Genomic DNA, 21,001 nt, shown 5'->3' with positions numbered 1-21,001 from the left:
GTTGGAACATTGTTCTTTTTCACTATCAACTATGTATATGTATGTATATGTGGAAAGATGTGTTAGAATATTTTATAACTTCGTACCTTCCATTTTATATGTATGTATGTGAATACACACACACATAAACATATGTGTGTGTTCATGTGTATAAGGTGTGTTTAAGAGAATGTTGGAACTTTCTTCTATTCATCATGCATGCACACACACACACACACACATATCTGGGTGTGTTTTGGAGTTGATCCTTCCACCAATTTTATATATATATATATATACATATATATATATATGTGTGTGTGTGTGTGTGTGTGTATATATATATGTGTATATATATATGTGTGTATATATATATATATGTGTGTGTGTGTGTGTCTGTGTGTGTATTATGTGAGAATTATTTGGAGCCTCTCTGTTAGAAATTTGTTCCTTTCACCCACAAGAATGTGTACATGTATGGTGTGCATCTGTGCATATATGTATATATGTGCATATGCAAAATGCTTGAAGCCTGCGTGTTGGAAATGTGTTCTATCCACCAGTTAGCATGTGCATACATGTACATGTGTATCTGTGTGTATTTGCATCTGTATGTATGTGCATCTATGTATATGTGTACATATATGTTCATGTGAAATACTTAGAACTTGCTTGTAGGACCTTGACTCAGCCATCAAATTAGCAAATACATAAGTGTGTGTGTCTGTATGTCTGTGTGTGCACTAATGTGCAGGTTTATGTGTGTGTGCATTTATTTGTGAATGTTTGATTTTTTCCTCCCCTTTCTCTTCTCTAACCTCTAATGTCTTAACCAGTAGACCCTTTGAGTTTCTGGACCAACCTATGTCAACTGCTCTCAGTACTGACTCTCACCAGCTGCCTACCTCCAGTAACACTGTGGTGCCAAAATTGATCTTATTCAGAGAGTCATCTGAAATCCTTATACAGAAGAGATAACATCAACAAGTTGTGCTTTCCCTGACAATTTCACAAGCATGTCTTTGATGATATAATTAAACTTAGAGTTCTTTCGTAAAGTCTGAAAATAAATCCAGTCATTGCTACCCATATCGGTTCTTTCCTCTATAGGTTCAGGTAAATCTGTCACATTAGAAGAACATTGAAAAGCAGACTCCCAGTACAAACTTTTTTGTAACATTCTTCTTTTAATTGTGTGTGTGTATGTATGTATGTATGTATGTATGTATGTATGTATGTATGTATGTGTGTGTGTGTGTGTATGTATGTATGTATGTATGTATGTATGTATGTCATTATGTGCACAAATAGCTTCAGGTAAATATAGAGCCCAGCAGAGAGCATCTGGCTCTTTTTAGCTATTGTTAAAGCTCTTTTGTAAGAGCAGTGGTAGGTTCTGTGTATTGATTCAGTTCCTCTACAAGAGCAAGACATGAATATATATCTGCAGAGATATCATTCGTCTTTGGAAATACTATAGCAATCTGTTTGTAAAAATATTCCTTTCTCCCCTATTCCCCTAAAAGGACTTCTCTAACTCTTAGAATGTATCAGGATTCTATTATTTCCTTCTGTGAAAAATGAACTTTGTTTTAGAACAATGAGAAAGATTTTTAGGAGACAATGGGAATGTGAGTAAACATGGAATTGCGAGGCAATATCATTAGAGGAAATAAAGTCATACCAAAACCAGATAGGTATGACAATATAATCTAACATTTGGTGGTTATGAACCAGCTATATATTTTTCTGAATTTATGAAATGTGGGCATGGGAAGATGATTTCATTCTGATCATAACAAGAGAATTTTGGTCTTGTCTAAACAATACTGTGTAACATTTGGGAACAAAGATGCATCCCAACATCCCTGCACTGGAGGCCAGAGTGGAGAAGATCTCCACAGCCACCATGATCTTGCCTTTGGTGCTATGGTAAACAGGGATGAAAGTGACCCAGACACTGCAGAACACCAGCATGCTGAATGTTATGGATTTGGCTTCATTAAAGGCACCAGGAAGGTTTCTGGAAAAGAAAGCCAGAGTAAAGCTCCCAGAGGCCAGGGTACCCAAGTATCCCAGAACACAGTAAAAGGTAGTGACTGAACCCTTATGGCAAGCAATAATGATGTGTCCATGCTCAGATTTTGCATCAATATCAATAGAAGGAGGAGAAGCTCCCAGCCAGACTGCACATAGAATAACTTGGAAGAGAGTAAAAGTGGGAATGATGTAGTTAGGTACCCGTGAAACAAGAAAGTACTTCATCATTCTTTGTGACGCTGTGACTTTGAATGCCAGAATGACAGTAATTGTTTTGGCCAACACAGTGGAAACAGAAACAGTAAATACAACTCCAAATGTGATTTGTTGCAGGATACAGATGGCTGAGTTTGGATGACCAATGAAGAGCAAGGGACAGAGGAAACAAAAGATGAGTGAGATAAGCAAGATGTAGGTGAGAGTGCGGTTATTGGCCTTAACAATGGGAGTATTGTGGTGCTTTACAATGACTCCAAGAAGTACAATTGTGAATACAGAGAAGCCCAAGGAGATTAAGGAAAGTGCCATCCCCAGTGGTTCTTCATAGCTGAGAAATACAACAGCTTTAGGAATGCAGCGATTCTGCTCTATGTTAGCATATTGGTCGTCTGGACATCGGGCACACACATCCACATCTAATGGAGAAGTGAAGGTATTGTTAGTGCAGATTCAACAATTTTACTTGAAGGATATTTCACTGAAGCATATAGAAGTGTTATGTAAGTCTGGTTGCTGAGCATGCATTCAAAGTCACTGCTACATGAAATAATTGATTCTATTTTATAATGATTATTGTTGTGGATATTAAAGCAACAGATATTTTCAACTATTTAACTACATTGATTTTTTCATTTGTCATGGGTGTGTATATTTATGAGTGTGCTAATGTGGAAAAGTAACAGAAGGTATCATGAACTTGAGAATGATTGGGTTTATATAGGGGAGGCATGAAGGTGAGAGTGAGTCCTGATATTTTTAAAAATATAATATTGATATTTGTTACTGCAAAAATGATTGTAAAAATCATTCCAAGTTTTGTCTTCTTATGACTGTAGTAATATAACATTCCTAGACCTTTTAGTAAAAAGCAGTAAACTGATTATGGGAGGTAAAATACTCTATAATTCCCACCATTGCATATGTAGAAAATCTGTTTGCATTGCAGTGAGACATTGAACGATTGCATTAAGGGATGATGTACTTCCTAGAAGTCTTTTACATGGAGCAACATATTTGTGGAAGGTCATTATTATTTTATTTGTTTAAGAACTTAGACCCTTAGCTTGGTTGTGCCAGAATATATTACTCTTGGAGACGTCTTGAGTTCGGTTCACTCTGCTAAGATCACTTGTCTCTAAACAGCCTTGTTGAATTACTTATGTGTATGTTTAGTGTAGAACCGTCTGAATGTTACAAAGCAACAGGTAGGAGATGGTTACCCCCACTATTTGATGTATTCTGGAGATAGACCTACAACATCATACTTAGTGAGAAAGGATTTAAATGCTAAGCCATCTTACTAGAATTAAATATCCTTTTGGGATGTCCCATCAATTATATAGGTTAGTACCAAAAACAACAGAAAAATTATATGCCTGTCATTTGTATTTAGTTCATCCTGATCAAATATTTACTTGACTAAAGTGGGATATTCTAGTGTCAGTGCCATTTGCAATCTGTGTCTAATTCCATGCAGGACAAAACAATTTTTATGTATTTAATTGTGGCAAATTTTAACTGGCACTATGTATAAGAGTAATTAATAAGGACTCCTCATTTTTTCACCTCATGTGTCAAGAGTGATCCTTTGTTTTCTAAGTTTTAAATAATGTTGAACTTTTGAAAAATGTGTTTATTATGCAAAATATCTTCTAAGGGAAGGAATACACACTTGAATATCTGTCCTTTTCATTCTTCTTACATAGGATTTGGATTTGTTTACCTATACTTACATGCCTTATTTTCTTTTCCATGTGCTTCTGCACATACAAAGTATGCATAGACTTATACAAGGGCACATACATAGAAGCAAAATAAATAAAGGCTCTAAGGCTTCATGATCTACATACATTTTGAGAAAGCATTAGGTACTAGAAAATATCTTGTCTAGACTATACTGGCACTGAAGATTTCTTATCAAAACTATTTATTTGAGAATGTGCCATCATTTATTACATATTTTTCTTAGTAAGGACATTTTAAATTATTGCATTCCTATGATGACAAAATTTGGAAAGAACCTTATTTCATTTTTAACTTCCATTTTATACTCCTTCAGCATTCTAATATGGGAGCAAGATGGTAATCCATTTGAAGAACTTACTCCAGCAGGAAATACTCACTTGTCTCATTAGAAATTTCATTTTCTGGGCAGGGTTTGCAATGAAAACAGCATGTTGCCATTCCATCCTTCCAAGATTTTCTAAACCCAGGACCACAATCAGCACTGCATGCAGAAGTCGGCATCTAATGAATAGTAAACACATGCTGCTAAAAGAAGTTTTACTTACCTCTTGAATAATTACATTATATTAGAATGTGATATTAATAAACTAATTTTATATACACCCAACTAAGTTACCAGGTTTTATCTATTGCATTGTATGATTGCAGACATGAGTATATGAAAATAAATGGAGGAAAAGTTGGAGTGTTTACCAACTCCTTGAAATTCAGAAATGAAAATCTGCTAACATCCTGTGTCAAAACTGTACAGAGGTTGAAAGATGGTTACTCTAGTTAATTCTTGTCACATGAACACAAAATACAGTATAATGGCAGGAGAATTCCAACTGAGGAATTATCTCTGTCAGACAAGCCTGTCATCATATATGTAAGACATATTTTAAATTGGTAATTGGTGTAGGAATGCCCAGCCCATTGTGAGTAGTGTTGGTTGTAGCCAGTGATACATTAGAAAACCTGCAAAATAAGCCAGTAAGCAGATCTCCTTGAGTGACTATGTTTCAGTCCCATTTCCAGATCCCCTTTTTTCCATTGAGTGTAACCCTTGAGCCTATCAACCATTTCCTCCACAGGTTTCTTATAGTTACAGTTTAATAGCAGCAACATAGTAGCAAATTAGGAGTAAATGACATACAAGACAGGGGAAATAAGGCCTTAAGCATACAAGATAACCACAATAACCCCAACAACATCAGAACAGAAAACCTTCACAAGTTAAGTGAAATCAGAAAAACAGCAGCATAGGACCAGCAGTATTTCAATTTTGGTTAGCAGGTGCAGAGTTTCTCTATGGTAAGCATGAAGATGGAGTATTTCCTGAGCTGAAAAGGCTTTACAGACCCTACAAATAGTGTGAAAACCTAAGGAAGAGTTAGGTTGCTTAAAGTTAATACTAGTTAACTTAAATTTAACTTAAATGAGATTTAAATTAAACGTTAATTTAAAGTTAATGCAAGTTAAGTATTCTTAAATTAAGAAAATCTTGATTTTACAATGAATCTCAAGATGGGTATCTATATGCTGCATTGAAATTTTGCTGATAACTATGTGCTGAATTTGCATCCTTTGGTTTGTTTGTTTCACATTGCCATTACAAAATCTATTATTCACAGATTCATCTCATGTTCTATAGAAATATGATTAACCACAACTTTTCCTTTATTTTTTTTTCGATTTTGTTTTTGTTGGAAAAAAAAGGGTCTCCCTTTGTAGTATTAGTAAATCTCAACTTCCTTTAAATACCAGGGCACAAGATTTTCCTTTTTTCACTGTATTTATTTTTTATTATTCATTTTCAAACTAAGCTTTTAAAGACTGTTTTTGGGATGAGCCAAGAGTATGCATTTTCTTGCTCATATTCTCCTCATATCATTTAACTCATTGTATGAATTTCAACCTGGGTTTGAGTAGGGTCAATGCAAAAGTCTTACTGGACAAAATTGCAGAGAGATTCTCCTTACTCATAATTCTGAAAATGTAAATTAAAGACATGTACCACTACAAAGTTTGGTCTCATTTCTGATTTTAATGGAAATTATAGGATTCTCCTGTCCATGTACTCTAATTTCATCAATAGGTTTATAGTTTTGATAGAGAAAACTTTATAGTAACATGTGTCTTCCTAGGTTGCAGATTTTGTGTGTTCTTTTCTAAATACTGAAGTGATGCTAAATTGCATTAAGAGCATTTTCTGCAAGTAGTTTTGTATAAAATATAGTTCCATTCTTTAGTTTATTTGTGTGATGTATTATAAGTAATGATGAACCATACTTATATTCATGGAATGAAGTCATTTGGGAACAAGGACTAATTTTTTTTTTGCGTTGTCGATGTCTATTTTTAGATGTTTTTTCCATAATTATTTCAGGCCCGACTATAGTGATCAACAAGGTAGTAGTCTGATTATGCTACTTCTGTTCTACTTTATTATGTTGTCCACTGCCCATTTTTACAGATGTACTCTATTAATGCATATAAGTGAGGTATTTTTGCCCCTAAGGGTGGTCATAAAGAGATGTCTACTTTTTTGTTTTTAATCATTTTATTTATTCATACATCAAATATTATGCCCCTTCCCTGTTTCACTTTTATGAACCCTGCTGCCCATCAGGCTCCCCTTTCTACCTAAGAGAGTACTCCACCATCTACTCTTCCACTACCACTTCAAGCCTCTATCATCTCCCTTCTTTGAGGGATCAAGTAGACACAGGATGAAGAGATTAAAATGTTAAATTTTAATAAACCAATCGTTCCACCAGTGTCCATATCAAAATTAGTATCTTGTGCTATTATCTTTAGCCATGGTGCTTTTTAGGTTGTTACTACTACTAAGGTCTATTGACAGACCCATAGTCCTCTGGCACCCTTAAGTCTTTGCTGATATGTCTGATTTCTGTTCTTATCAATGTCTCTACAAATATATGTGCTTGCTGATACCAACATGTGCATGTATAGGCCTGAGGTCCTACAGCTAATGCTATGCTATGGTGCATGGGATCTGCTGTCACCTGGATCCACACTGATCTGAATGACTTTCCCTGCCACAGAGGCAAGAGAGATGTCAGAACCCATGCTGCTCCTGATGACTATGTCTGGTCCAGGGTCCTAATGCATCAGTCGCTCTGTTGGCTTCTGTGGCACATATTATTGCTGAAGACTTGGGAATTTTCATGTTCTGGACTGTAGCATGAAACCACGTGTTATATATGGGCTCTGCTGACTCTGAGGGTCTTGTCTGTGTCTCTGGCCCTGCTGCATTTAGGAACCAGGGTTTTGTCTCTGCTAATACTATAAACCATATAGCACCCCATTTTCTTTGTTCCTGATGCTTTAAAAATGATAGCAACTACTTTGCAGATATGTGTATGATTGTAAATTCATGGATGTGAAGGAGATTTAGGAAAGGTTTATACAACAACTCCTACTGCTATCATCACTTTCCTCACCATCCAAGAAAGAGGAGCAGCTTAAAGGTGAAGGAAGAAAAGAACTCTTAAAATATATAATAAAGAATCTGATGTTAGCTATCCACAATTTAGGGCTTCTGGAGGGACTTTGAGAGGAAACAGTTAAATTCTATTTTTTAGGGCAGGAACCGAGAGAATTGCAATGCTGCAATGAGTACATAAATAACAGAAGGTGGACTTTTTCATTTTAATTTTTTGGAAGGGTGCTGTCATGGAGAGGCAGACATGGAAGAACTAGGAACTGTTTCTGATCAGGCTGTATTATGTTTCCAAAGAATCAATAAAATAGTACATTAAAAATAAACCAAACTCATTGTCTGTATTATTTGATTAAAGAAGATAACCAATAGCATTCAATTAGTACTAAAATTATTTGGTAATTATTTTTCAGTTTTTATTTTAATGTGTGATACATTTTTAGTTGCTGTTGTTCTGCCAGGTGTTTGAATGTTGTTTATGTGTTATTTTGACTTCTTGATTTCATCTTACTCTTATACATGATGCAGTTCTTTAAAAGTCCTTCATATTGCTCATTTATCAGTTATGACTTATTGTAATTGTGTTCATCCTGAAGGTTTATTTGTTTCCTTTTACTATAAGAAATAATCTCACTGTATATAGTAACTGGATTGGCAATTATATCTCTTAATTTGTGAAAGACATAATTACTTTTCTCCTCTTTTAAGAATGTCCATGCTGTGCTAAAATTCCCGAAGTTTAAGAAAGCTTAGAAAAAGTAGCACAAAGAAAAACCATTGTAATCCCCTGAGAAGGGGAAATAGAATATATATATAGGGCTGAATATGGTTGTACACTGAAAGGAGTGTGGTGAGGATGAGAACAGAATGGAATAATAGGGAGAGAGTAAAGTACAGGATATTTGGAAATACTCCTAGTTATGGGGAAGCATGTTTGAATTAAATTAGGAAGTTAGTGCAATGGAAACTCCCAGAAATCTATGAAGGTGTCTTTAGCTAAGTCTCCTAGCAAAAGGGGATATGGAGCCTCTAATGTCCATCTCCACAAACTTGGCAAGTTTTTCAGGATAGGGATTGAGAAAGTATGCTATCTACAAAATCTTGATCTACATTTTATTATGCCTAAAGATTTGTGGGAGTAAAGATGGAGCAAAAAAAGAACTCTTAAAATATGTGATAAAGAATCTGGTGTTAGCTATCCACAATTGAGGGCTTCTGGAGGGACTTTGAGAGGAAACAAGTTCTTTATTTCAGGGCAGGAACTGAGAGGATAATGGGATATATAATCAATAAGTTGCCTAGCTTGAGACCATATGATAAAGGTTTCCCCGCATGCTGGGAATAATATTCAGTTATACTTGGTGGCAAGAGCCTAACAAATCCATGATGAGTTCACTCATGAACTGAAGGAAGCAGGTGTGGAGATCCACACCCAAACAACAGGTGGAGCTTTGGGAATTCTGAACAAGAGGGAAAAGAAGGAATGTAGAAACAAGTCAGGTCAAGAAAACCACAAGAAAACCTACATAGTAAACCAAGCTTTGGCCATAAAGGCTCACAGAAACTGAACCAACTACCCTGAATAATGTAGGGGACTGTCTTGGGCAGTCTAAATATTTTTAGCCACTGTGCAGCTTAGTCTTTATGTGGCACTGATAACAGCAATACCAGGGTCCGTATCTTATTCTGTTGCATTTCTTTGGTGTATTTTACCCCTACTGGGCTGTTTTCTCTTATCATAATAAGACAACACAAATCTGTTTCTAGATGTTTTGCAACACGATATGCCTAAACATGTTGATACCTGGGGTATGGGGGGGGGCTCCTCTTTTCTGAAGATGGAAGGAGTAGTGGATTGCACAGAAAGGAAAGATAAGAGAAGGAATAGGAGTAGAGGATGGTGTGTAAATGGTTATCATTATGGAAATTAAAAGGATGAATAAAAGAATTAACTATATTTAAAAATGATTGAAGCTGGTATAACCTGCTGTTATCCTGTGTGAAACTTTCTGCGAAAGAGGGTTCTCTACTAAGGCTTTCATATCTGCTCCTTGTTCCACAATATATTTTAAGAAAAATTTGTCAAGGACTATTTAATTTCAAAAGCTGAATATTTGCTATTTAAAAGTTGCTATTTATATGCTTCTACTAGGCAGATATATACAGTTACCACATTATTGTAGATATGTACTGCCATATTATAATGAATACACTATTGATACCTAGAGGGTGTTCTTCATTGTCTTGTTACAATCGGTTTTTAATTTTATTTTAATCATATTTTCTTGTTTCATTTTTCCTTGTTCTATTTTTGTCATAGTTTGAATTTTCTAATTCTTATGGCTTTTTCTTCATGTCTTGCCATCCAGTCCTCAACTTGGAGCATGCCTTTCTTGTAGCTAATCATTAAGATATTTGTTTGGTTTATTTTGTTTTATATATATATATATATATATATATATATATATATATATATATATAATTCTTTCATTATTTTATAATATACAGGAATGCCTTTATCATTTTGGCACTCACTGTTTCATTGTACTAAAGTTTTCACACTTTCATTGAATTCTACTACAGATGTTATTGCCCTCTTTGATTTTTTATACGATACTTATAATCATTCTTTGACTCATTGTTTAGTTTATCTTGAACATACGTCCGCTTAAATCTACGATTCTAATTTTTGGAATAGTTCCTTGATGTCTTCATATTTTTTATTTATTAGATTCCACATTGGGATCATAATATATATATGAGTAGAACATTGTTTGCATTTTTAAAATCTATATTCTTCCAGTGAATGTGGTTATAAGGCTCATGTGTGGACACATATGAGGTTTCAATGCTATCCTCTAAATGGATACTTAGTTTTGTAACTTCACTATCAGCTCTTACATTCTTTTCTCTAAGAATGGCATTGTTAATCATATTGAGGTAGAATAGTAACTTTAAATGTCATACTATCAGAGCAACAAGACGTAGTTCTTCATTGAAGCAGGGCAGTTTGAATATGATACATTAAAGCTAATCACATCATAATTCATAACTATGCCAAACCTAGTGTATATATATATATATATATAATTTTTAAATTTCGTCAAAAGCAAATTTTTATTACTACCAATTTCTCCACATTTAGTGAAGTTAACTATGCAGAGATTTCTTTGTTTGAATGATGTTTGCAAGAATGAATGGGACCAGACAAGTGTACTTTAGCAAGCATTATCTTTAAAATTCATAGTTAAGGCCTGCACAAATTCCCAAGAACAATTGTTACTCATGAAGAGAACCCATGGTAGATTTCCAGTATCTACTGAGTGGCCTGAAGCTCTTGCAAATTCACGGAGATTTAAATAACTCATTGGCTACCTATATCTACTGCACATGCAGGAGTTGTACAGATATACAAGCAGACACACTCTAATACTAACATAAAAAAGAAATTAAAAAACAAGGTTTAGTTCATATAAAATATAAATTTATCATAAACAGTTAACGTATGATTTTCTAGGGGTGTTGGAAGTTTAGGACTAGTTGTTAAGCAGGCCTAAAAATAACACAATAAAAATCAGTAACTTAGTTATGATGAATTTATTCTGTCCTTACAAAAACCAGAGTCTTTAAACAACCTTTTAAATCGTTTATCATAAGGTTAGAAGTCCATCTGTAGTAGTACTAATGAGACTAATAGAATATTGCTCACAATACTGGAAATAATATACTGTTTCTAAAACAGTTAAGTTAATATTAAATGCATGAAACAAGTTTTGATATGATACAAATCTATTATATGCATTTTAGAAATCCTCAATGAATTACTAAAATGTCACCTAAAACATAAAAAATTAAACATATTATAAGATGCTAAAAATCAGTCTCTCATATGATACTTGGTTCCATTTTGTCAGTTTCAAGGATAGTTGTACGCACACACTTGACAGTATAATTTAAGTTAGTATAATTTTGCTGAACTCACCTGTGCACTTCCTTTTGCCCACTCTAACACATCTTCAGATAAATGTAGCTGTTGACCATTTGGAAAATATGGACTAAACATTCCTATTTTAACTTTAATTCCAAGACCCTGTGGAAAATTCCAAATGTAAAAAATGTCATACTCTTCCTTCTGTTTGTGTCTTTGGTTCATATTCACTCTGTCCCCAACAGGATTAGTGAAGGAGGTCTTCCTTAGAAAGGAACACAGCTGAAAGACAAGCAACATACTATAGATTATACTTTATTTATTAAATTAAGAAAATATATACTTATTTCATTTTAAAGGCAACTTTATTGACAATAGGCAGATGAACATTTTCAGTGAAAATAAAGTGATTTAAAAAATTATAATGCTCCTGTAATTTTAATTTTCTAAAATGAGATTGTAAATCAAGCAAAAGAATATATGGAGACAGCAAATATGTATTTGCAATATGAAACATACACACACGAAACTGAGAGACTTACATCCATATAGAGATACACATGTAGCAGAACCACACACTTATATACAAAAATATACATATATATTTCCAAACTCATATGAAATATAGATACAAAAAGAGAAAGATTATGGATCTAAACATCAAACAGACACAAATACACCCAAAACCCATACTCAGCTACACACACACACACACACAAACAAATACAGAGAAACAGATGTACCAAGAAATATTCATAGGCAGACATAGACATATATTGACACCCATACGGAGTGACACTGACACCTTGATAAATTTATGAACTAATACAAAGTTGAGAGGTAAAGCAAAAATAGAGGTAAAATTGAAAACACATGCAAAAACAAACAAAATGCACAGACACATGGAGACACATGCATTGATACATAGGAATATATATATTTTGACAAAATCCACCATATAGAAAAATATGGAAATAGGCAAATTTATGGCAACAGCCATAGACACACAGATGGAGAAAAATTGTGTAAATATAGGCATAAATAGAGATATACATACAGACACATACAGAAACACAAAAACATGCAGTAAGAAATATATATTCATACACGTGACCACATTTGAATATAATGAACTGAATTTTAGCACTATTTTCTGTGTAAGTACTCTCAAAGCACCAAGTGATTTCACTAGCCTAGATTGTGAACAGAATGAGTTGTGATCTCTGGTTAAGTCATCCCCTTTAGTTTTAAGAATGTATTTGAGAATTAATGAACAAGGACTCATCTTTGAGTGGACTCATGTAGATGGACTTAACATGTTTTCAGTATTAGGAAAAGTATGATGATATTAAGGTTATCTGTAAAAAAATCACAGGCCTATATTGACACATTATACCTTTGATTCCATTTCCTTAATAGTAGAATTTTATGCCAATATCAAATTTACTGGCTCAGTAAAAATTCTTTGTATTTTCAAAATATTTTCTAGCACACATGGTTTGGGCATTTTACAGTATCATAAACTATGGAACGGATAAGATGAAACATCATCAAACAGTAGAAACAGTACCTTCTTGCAGCTATAATTGTGTTCTCTGCCATTGTCCTTAGGCAGATTATCAAATATTTGAAAAGTCATCTCATGGAGTGCATGGGCAAAAGAATACACAGCATTGTATATGTCATAACTCCCTCCAGTAAAGGCCATGTCAAAAGTATGTACCATTAGCCATTCCAATGAGTGATTGGATGAGCAGTTCTTCAGTGTCTTACACTTAGATGCTGATACTTCACAGTTAAAATACATCCATTCCAACTTTACCAGATGTTCATCTGAGTATTTGGCAGGGTTCAATGTCTGGACAAAATTTTTAAAACCAGAAATCTCACCATGGTGTTGTCCAAAAGCATAAGTCCCATACAAGTTATCAAATGTGTGATCTTTCTTACTAAGAGTGGCAGCCCACCATGAGTTGGTGACCCATATTTTCTCTATACCTAGAGATTCCCACATTCTAAAGCTCACAGCTAAAGTACTGTCTGTGTCACCATAAAGGATAACAACATTTGTGGATGATGTCATGATTTGGTTGTAATACATTTCAGCTCTTGACATGTATAAATGCATATTGACTGGAATCATGTTGACAAAGGCAAAACAGACTGTACCTTTTTCCATCTCTCTTCTCAAATAGGATAGAAATTGGATGCCTTGATCATTGTTTGAGATGGCCAACCCTACCCAGTTCCAACCGAAATGAATTATGAAGGAGACCAGAGCAAGGGCTAGAGATTTATCATCAGAAGCCATCTGATATAGATAGGGAAATTTTTCGTTATCACTCAAGACAGGATGAAAAGGCCCATAAGTCACCTGAAGGAACTAGAACATAGGAAGCAACATGAGGTATAATAAATTCTTAGAACTTTTAAACACATTTTTCTGCAATGTTCTAGAAATCTCAACTATCTATTATTCCTTCCCACATCTTTATTTCATATAAGGAAATGTGAAAGCCCTGACATGTCTCTGAATATTACCCTTGATCTACATACATTGGCCCAAGCCTAGTAAGGTCATGCTGGCACCAACAGATATATGGCTGCAAGATTCAATTCCCACCCTTCCCCCAATTTGCACATGCATGCGCACACACACACACACACACACACACACACATACACATACACATACACATACAAACACACACTACTTACCTGCTGAGATATGAAGTTGTTTAGGATGGTATGAAGTTTAAGAGTTGTTGTCCAATTTAGTCCTGTAAGTGCCATTGGACACTTGGTGAATTCTTTACAGATATAATTAGGCAGAATATTATGATTTTTTAAACTAGATTGAATAACACTGTTTAATTGAGATTCCCAATCACAAACATCTCTTGTGAATTCAAATATTAGAGACATATTTGGCAAAAGATCAGGGTTCCCGTTGATTTCATATATTGCAAAAGCCAAAGCCAGAGCATACTTGTGGTTTTCATTATGCATTCTGTAAAAGGATACAGTGTTTATAATTGACAGATACGTACAGATACCATTTGCAGTTAATACACGTACAATTCTGCAGTGGATTGTATTATTCCCACCTGTAAAGATTGAAATGATCTGTGTAATGTAGTTGAGAAGACAAAATAAGCTGGAAGTGCACAAAATTTGAAATGTTCATGAAAGGTCATCCCTCCTAAATGAGAAATCATCACTATCAGTATTAAAATCAATTTCAAAGAATGAAAACATATCCCTTAGAGTTTGTACATTCCTTTGTTTTTCTAAAGAGAGAGTAAAGAACTGAACTTTGGAAGATCTTAAAGTCAGTGAATTTTTATAGAAAAAAACATGAAATTCACAGTGAACATACTTCTTAGTTAAATTTTTATGCAGCATCAGTACATAAACAGGTACCACATGAAGAAAATTGAAGAAAGTAACTGAATATCTATATGAAAGCTCTGCACAGATAACTGTCTCAAACATTAGGGGCCCTAGCACATGCACTAGAAACTACTGTCTGATGGGAGGACCATAAACAGTCTCTATGGAACTTTGCCTAAACACATTGAAATAAAATGCCATTGTCTATTGTGATATTGACATTGTTGAGGAGAGAGATTTATGTGCTAGGTAAAGTTCCATATTTGTTTATTGTTCAGCTTTCATCCTTGTAATTGTGAAGCTGATAGAAAAAAATACACTCTGTATAAATTTAAAGAGGTAATATAGCATTAGTTCTCTGATAGAATTTGAAGTTCTTTCTTTTTTGCAGGTTTAAAGCACAGTACAAAAAGACTGAAAGTTTTGTTTTGCTCTTCATCCTCAGTACTTTTTGGAAATATTCATGATGACTTTCACATGGAAGACAAAAAAGCACTTACTGTATATTGAAAATGTCACTGTAATACTCTTTCTCCACAGGCCAGTGTACTGATTGAAGAAAGAAGGTGCACCCTGTTCCCGGGTTTCCATCCTTGTCTTCATTCTGCTTCATTCTCCAAAAGCATCTGGGATGAATAAAATCAACCATTAAAAGTGGAATATTCAGGAGCAAGAAAAGGAAAATCATGGTGAACATAATTTTCTTGCTCCGATTCTGAGAAATATGGATTGTGAAATGCCACACAGATTAACAAATCAAACAGGTACAAAAATATCCTCATGTACTCCTATCACTGTGGCCAAGGAAGGTATTACATATGTATACATATTTTCCTTTTTTAGAGATGTTTCCTCACTCCTGGAGGAGAGTCATTGACACTCTCTCCTGAGAAGCTGCATCTGATGTCCACTTTGCATGTGATAAACTTGTTTGATAAATATAGATGAGGATGGTATAGCTAAGAGAATGATATCACATATGTTTGTGGAAATTAAAGTCCCTGGAAAGATTCCACTTTTTGAAATTTGGTCCCAAGACTGCCTCAAAATCTGTTTATGTAAGCACATTAAATAATGTTAATGGACTTTTTTTAGTTGATCTACCAAGAGATATGCATTATAGCTTCAGGAAGGACTCACAAAGTCTGAGGTCATTGTTACACACTGGCCACTGTGTCACAAATCCCCAGAGAGGGAAAAGTAGACTCATGGTTATTTGATATTCACTGAAAATGCAGTAAAAACACTGTTACAGCATTGACAAGTACATAATATGTAAATAAAATCTGTACTTACATTGACTTGAGAATTAAAATTAATGACAAATCTAGAAATACACTTAATCCTGCTATATCATAAACTAGCTGGGTCATCATAGACTCACAATTTACTTACATATATTTTTACTTTTATTAAATTCATTATTTATCATATTTAAAAATACATTTAGTATATTCTCTTGTATAGTTAGAATTTTATTTTCTTCTACTTTGTAGCATGAAGATTGATATGAATATTTTTAAAATTTAAATATTTTATTTATTTATCTTCCAGTCATTAAGCCCCTCTCAATCCTTTTGCATTTTAAATACTTAACAAGATACAAATTGAATTCAAATTCTGTATGTTTGTTTCAAATACTACATATGACCTAGCAATCATATTCCCAAAAAATATCAATGTTAAATTTAGCTAAATATTTTTTGAGTTCTAAAACATGATCTTCAAATCTTATCTTCAGTTCTTAAAGATTAATAGCTTGTTTAGACGCATTTCTTCTAGGTTATAATTCATTTTCTATATATCTTTGCTAATTTTATATTGCAGTAGTTGCTGTCAAGAATTCTTATAGTTATTATCTTAGAAACAAATAATGCTTTCCAGTTTGCACCTGTGTCAGGACCAGAGCCTTTCCACCCAGCCCAGCTGGAGCTCAATACCCTAGGTGTTTTGACATACCCAGGATCATAGGATCACAGGATAAAAGGAGGTACAAGTCCAGTCAGAGGCAGGGAGGCTCTTTATCACTAGAGACAACCATATGACATAAAGCAAGCACAACATAAGAAACAGAAACTAATACTACTTGGCAACATCAGAAGCCAGTTCTTCTACCACAGAAAATCATGGATACAACAATACACCTGTAAAGCAAGAATAAAGATCTAAATTCTCATTTCATGAAGATGATAGAAGACTTTAGAAGGACATAAAGAACTCCCTTAAAGGAATACAGTACAATACATGTAAACAAGTAGAAGCCCTAAAAGAGAAAACAAATAAATATCATAAAGACATTCGGGAAAGCATAATCAAACAAGTAAAGGTATTGAACAAAACCATCCAGGATCTAAAAATGGAAATAGAAACATTAGAAAAACACAAAGGGAGACATGCTGGAGATTGAAAACATAGAAAAGAGAGCAAAAGTCACAGATACAGGAATCACCAATAGAATAGAAGAGATAGAAGAAAAATTCTCAAGTATAGAAGATACCATAGAATACAGCAAAACAACAGTCAATGAAAATACAAAGAGCAAAAAGTTCCAAACATTCAAGAAATCAGGACACCACAAAAAGACCAAACACAAGAATAATTAATAAAGTTCACAGAAGAGAGTGAAATTTCCCAATTCAAAGGGTCAACAACTACCTTTAACTAAATTATAGAAGAAAATTTCCCTAATGAAAAGAAAGAAATGCCCATGAATATACAAATGCCTACAGAACACCAAACAGACAGGGCCAGAAAAGAAAAACCTACCGTGGCATTATAATTAAACCATCAAATGTACAGAACAAAGAATATTGAAAGTGGTAAGGGAACAGGGTCAAGCAACATATAAAGTCATAAGTATCAGAATTTCACCCGACTTTTCAACAGAGCCTCTAAAAGACAGACAATCCTGGGCAAAATCATACAGATGCTAAAAGATTGAAAATGCCAGCCCAAGCTATCATACCCAGAAAAACTCTCAATCACCATAAATGTTGAAACCAAGGTATTCCAAGAGAGACCAAATTTGAGCAATAACTTTCCACTATCCAGCCTTATAGAAGATAATAGAAGGAAAAGGCCAACACAAGGAAGGAAATTATACCCTAGAAAAAACAAGAAATTAAACTTTTCACAACAAACCCAAAAGAAGAGAATCACACAAGCATAATTCTACCTGTAACAAAAAATAACAAGAAGCAGCAGTCGTTGGCCCTTAATATCTCTTGCATCAATGGACTTAATTCCCCAATACAAGACAGAGAATAATGGACTGGATATATAAACGGTATCCAGCATTTTGCTGCATACAGGTAATACACATCAGTAACAAAGACGGATACTACCCCAAAATAAAAGACTGGAAAAAAATTCCAAGCAAGTTGTCTCAAGGAACAAGCTAAAGAAGCCATTCTAATGTCCAATAAAATAGATATCCCACCAAAAGTTATCCAAAAAGGTCAAAATGGACACTACAAATGCATCAAAGTAAAAAAAAATCCACCATGATGAACTCTCAATTCTGAACATCTATGTTCCAAATGCAACGGCACCCACATTTGTAAAAGAAACATTACTGAAGCTCAAAGCACACATTGAACAAACCTCACACACTAATAGTAGGAAATGTCAACATCCCACTCTCACCAATGGACAGATCATGGATGAAGAACTACACAGAGACAGAGTGAAACTAAAAGAAGTTATGGAACAAATGGATTTAATAGGTATCTCCAGAACATTTTACACCCTAAAACAAAAGTATATACTTTCTTCTTCTTCCTCTTCTTCTTTTTCTTCTTCTTTTTCTTCTTCTTCTTCTTCTTCTTCCTCTTCTTCTTCTTCTTCTCCTCCTCTCCCTCCTCCTCCCCCTCCCCCTCCCCCTCCCCCTCCCCCTCCCCCTCCTCCTCCTCTTCCTCCTCCTCCTCCTCCTCCTCCTCCCCCTCCCCCTCCCCCTCCCCCTCCCCCTCCTTCTCCTTCTCCTTCTCCTTCTCCTTCTCCTTCTCCTTCTCCTTCTCCTTCTCCTTCTCCTTCTCCTTCTCCTTCTCCTTCTCCTTCTCCTTCTCCTTCTTCTTCTTCTTCTTCTTCTTCTTCTTCTTCTTCTTCTTCTTCTTCTTTTTCGGACCTGGGGACCGAACCCAAGGCCTTGAACTTGCTAGGCAAGCGCTCTACCACTAAGCTAAATCCCCAACACCTATACTCTTTTCTTAGGACCTCAAGGTACCTTCTTAAAAATTTACCATATAATCAGACGCAAAGTAAAAACCAACAGATGCATGTATATTGAATTACTTCCATGTATCCAATGGGACCACAAAGGACTACAGCTGGTCTTCAATAAGACTAAAAATAGCAGAAAGTCCACATAAACATCTACCAACAACTACTACTCAACGATAACATGGTTAGGGAAGAAATAAAAATGTAATTAAGATTTTTTTTCTAGAATTTGATGAAAATAAAGGCACAATGTATGGAAACTTATGGGACACAATGAAAGCAGAGTTAAGAGGAAAACTCATATCCCTGAGTGTCTCCATTAAGAAACTGGAGAGATTATATACTAATAGCTTGACAGCACACCTGCAAAGTCTAGAAGAAAAGAAACAAATGCACCTAATAGGAGTAGAAGGCAAGAAATAATCAATTTAATAATCACTGATTAAATCAAGAGCTGAAATCAACCAAGTTGAAACAAAAAGTACTGTACAAAGTATCAACAAAACCAAGAGCTGGTTCTTTGAGGAAATCATCAAGGTAGATAAACATTAGGCAGATTAAACAGATGGCACAGAGACAATGTGAAACAAAATCAGGAATGAAAAGGGAGTGATAATAATAGGAACATAAGAAATTAAAAGAGATGACCAGATCCTATTACAAAAGTCTGTATTCAACAAAACTGGAACATCGAGAAGAAATGAGTGATTTTCTAGGCAACTACCAGTAAATAACGTTAAATTAGGATGTGATTAACCATCTAAACAGTCACATAACCCCTACGGAAATAGAAGCAATCATTAGAAGTCTCTAAACCAAAAACAAACAAACAAACAAAGAAACACACAAATCCACCTCAGGGCCAGATGATTTTAGTGCAGAATTCTATAAGACATCAAAGAAGACCTAATACCAATACTTTACAATATATCCCACAAAATAGAGGAAATATAACCTAATTCTTTATATGAAGCCACAGTTACACTGATACATGAACCACATAAAGATCCAACAAAGAAAGAGAAACTGATACAAATTTCCCTTATGAATATTGATGCAAAAATATTCAATAAAATTCTAGTTAAAAGAATCCAAGATCACACCTAAAAGATCATTCACCGCGATCAAAAAGACTTCATCCCAGTGATGCAGGGATGGTTCAATATAAGAAAATTGATCAATGTAATCCACCATATGAATCAGTTCAAAGAAAAAACACATAATAATTTCATTAGATTGTGAAAAACATTTGACAAAATTCAACACCCCTTCATGTTAAAAGTCTTGAAAAGGTCAGGAATTACAGGCCAATACTTAAACATCATAAAAGCAATATACACCAAACCAGTAGCCAACGTCCACTTAAGTGAAAGAACCAAGGCAGGGCTGCCACTATTTCCCTATCTATTCAGTATAATACTTGAAGTTCTAGCCAGAGCAATTAAACAGAAAAAGAGACCAATGGGTTATAGGAAGTCAACATATCACGATTTGCAAAGGATATGGTAGGATACATAATCAACCCCAAACATTTCATGATAGAGCTCCCACTGCTGATAAACACCAAAAATGGGCTCAGTTGACAGTGTTTAATGCTGTTTCATTTAGATTAGTACAGTTAAGTCAAACCAACATGAGTACTTCCAGTGGTTCACTCTATAATGTCTTCACATAACTAGAGCTGTTTCCCACTTGTAAAATATTGAATAAACTTCCTCATCTTTACCTTAAATATATGACCATGTGGAAAATTCCAAATGTAGAAAATGTCATATTCTTCCTAGATTTTTTTTTCTTTCTGGTTCATATTTACTGTGTTCTTAAAAGGATTAGCGAAGTAGATTTTATTCAAGGAATATAAGTGAAAGACGGGCAGAATAGTATAATGTATATACCCTACTTTGACATAGAAAATGTATTCTCATTTTAACTTACAGGGAACTTTAGTGAAGGCATTCAGGGAAGAATTCTCAATAAAAGCAAATGGATAAATAAAATAATTTTTATGTTTTTATTACTTTACTTTTCTCAGT

At 34.5% G+C, this 21,001-nt stretch overlaps 1 protein-coding gene across 2 annotated transcripts; it reads right to left on the bottom strand.

Moving 5' to 3' along the window:
- Positions 1-1,734: 1,734 nt before the first annotated feature.
- Vom2r19l1 (vomeronasal 2 receptor 19 like 1) lies at positions 1,735-15,447 on the bottom strand. Of its 2 annotated transcripts, XM_087609986.1 has the most exons (7): positions 15,251-15,447; positions 14,076-14,367; positions 12,928-13,740; positions 11,412-11,639; positions 4,362-4,485; positions 2,568-2,582; positions 1,735-2,489 (listed from the first exon to the last, which is right to left on the bottom strand). In XM_087609986.1, exons 1-7 carry the CDS (start codon positions 15,445-15,447, stop codon positions 1,735-1,737), a joined length of 2,424 nt encoding a protein of 807 aa, XP_087466112.1. The 2 variants fall into 2 exon arrangements, with proteins under 2 accessions (XP_087466112.1, XP_087466109.1); XM_087609983.1 differs by having other exon boundaries at positions 1,735-2,654.
- Between the last annotated feature and the right edge of the window lie 5,554 nt (positions 15,448-21,001).

This window comes from Rattus norvegicus, chromosome 1, assembly GCF_021556685.1.
Source record: "Rattus norvegicus strain SHRSP/BbbUtx chromosome 1, alternate assembly SHRSP_T2T, whole genome shotgun sequence".
Taxonomy (NCBI): domain Eukaryota; kingdom Metazoa; phylum Chordata; class Mammalia; order Rodentia; family Muridae; genus Rattus; species Rattus norvegicus.
This window is presented reverse-complemented; position numbering and strand designations above follow the sequence as displayed.